The sequence below is a fragment of the Colletotrichum destructivum genome, chromosome 4 (genome assembly GCF_034447905.1).
Source record: "Colletotrichum destructivum chromosome 4, complete sequence".
Lineage (NCBI taxonomy): Eukaryota > Fungi > Ascomycota > Sordariomycetes > Glomerellales > Glomerellaceae > Colletotrichum > Colletotrichum destructivum.
Window position 1 is genome coordinate 1,290,162 of NC_085899.1, and position 912 is coordinate 1,291,073.

At 59.0% G+C, this 912-nt stretch overlaps 1 protein-coding gene across 1 annotated transcript; it reads left to right on the forward strand.

Moving 5' to 3' along the window:
* On the forward strand, positions 1-912 carry CDEST_06312 (uncharacterized protein; the record flags this gene model as incomplete). Its single annotated transcript, XM_062922471.1, has 3 exons — positions 1-119; positions 362-539; positions 562-912. The coding sequence occupies 3 exons, from the start codon at positions 1-3 to the stop codon at positions 910-912; spliced, it is 648 nt and encodes a 215-aa protein (XP_062778522.1).

Below are 912 nucleotides of genomic sequence, written 5' to 3' on the forward strand. Positions count from 1 at the left end.
ATGTCGCCCAGTGGCCCAGCGGCCCAGCCAGCATGCCCTGTCGCCTCGTCCCTAGGCCCAAACCTCAACCCCTACCTGCGCTCGGTGGTCCAGCTTGGAGAACAGCTAGGCCGGCTTGCGTGTGGTATGTATCCGCCCGTAAGTATCGCCCGAGCCGCCTGCAGTCTATGTGTCTGTACCTTACTACCGTCCCACTCCACCACAATTCCCTACCGCTGGACCCACCTACAGGCGATTCCGACGAACGAGAAGGCAAAGTGCCTTCCCCCCCCACTCGGCCCCGCTGTGGATGAAAGAAACAACAATAATGCACCACCTCCATTCTCAAAGCTCCCAAGACCCCAAGCTGCCGATGCTCCAGTGGGCTTCTCCGGGGCCAAGACTGCGACTCTGGCTGGTCTGGCCGGTATGTATTGGCATCTGCATTCTACGCGGGTAGCCATGGCCTGGTGTGCTCTCGTCTGGTCTGGTTCTACCCCAAGACGGGGAAACGTGAGATTTCGATGCTCGGCGCTGGCGCAGTCTGTCTGGATTCTGCGGTGAGAAATCCTCCCCCCAAAGCGTTCTCGAACGTTGTTGAATGACCGCTCGCAGCTGTTCTCGATTCGTTGTCCTCCATCTGGGTCGGCGGAGAATAACCTCGACAGACTAAGACGGCGTATCCACGTTGTATTCTCGACATCCAGGCACGCGCTGCCGACGGATATCCACCGTTCACCGCACCTCGCATGCATACAGAGAGGGTCTCCCGATGTTCGCGGGAAATACCACTATACGGATACACTACGGCGGTATCCGTACGTTCGCTCGCCTGAGGTTCTGTCCACCGCCCAGTGTCGGCCTCGACAAACATGGGCCCTAGGTCCTCGAATGACAGGACCGTTCCATGCTGAGCTGGTCGTCGCTAGGTAG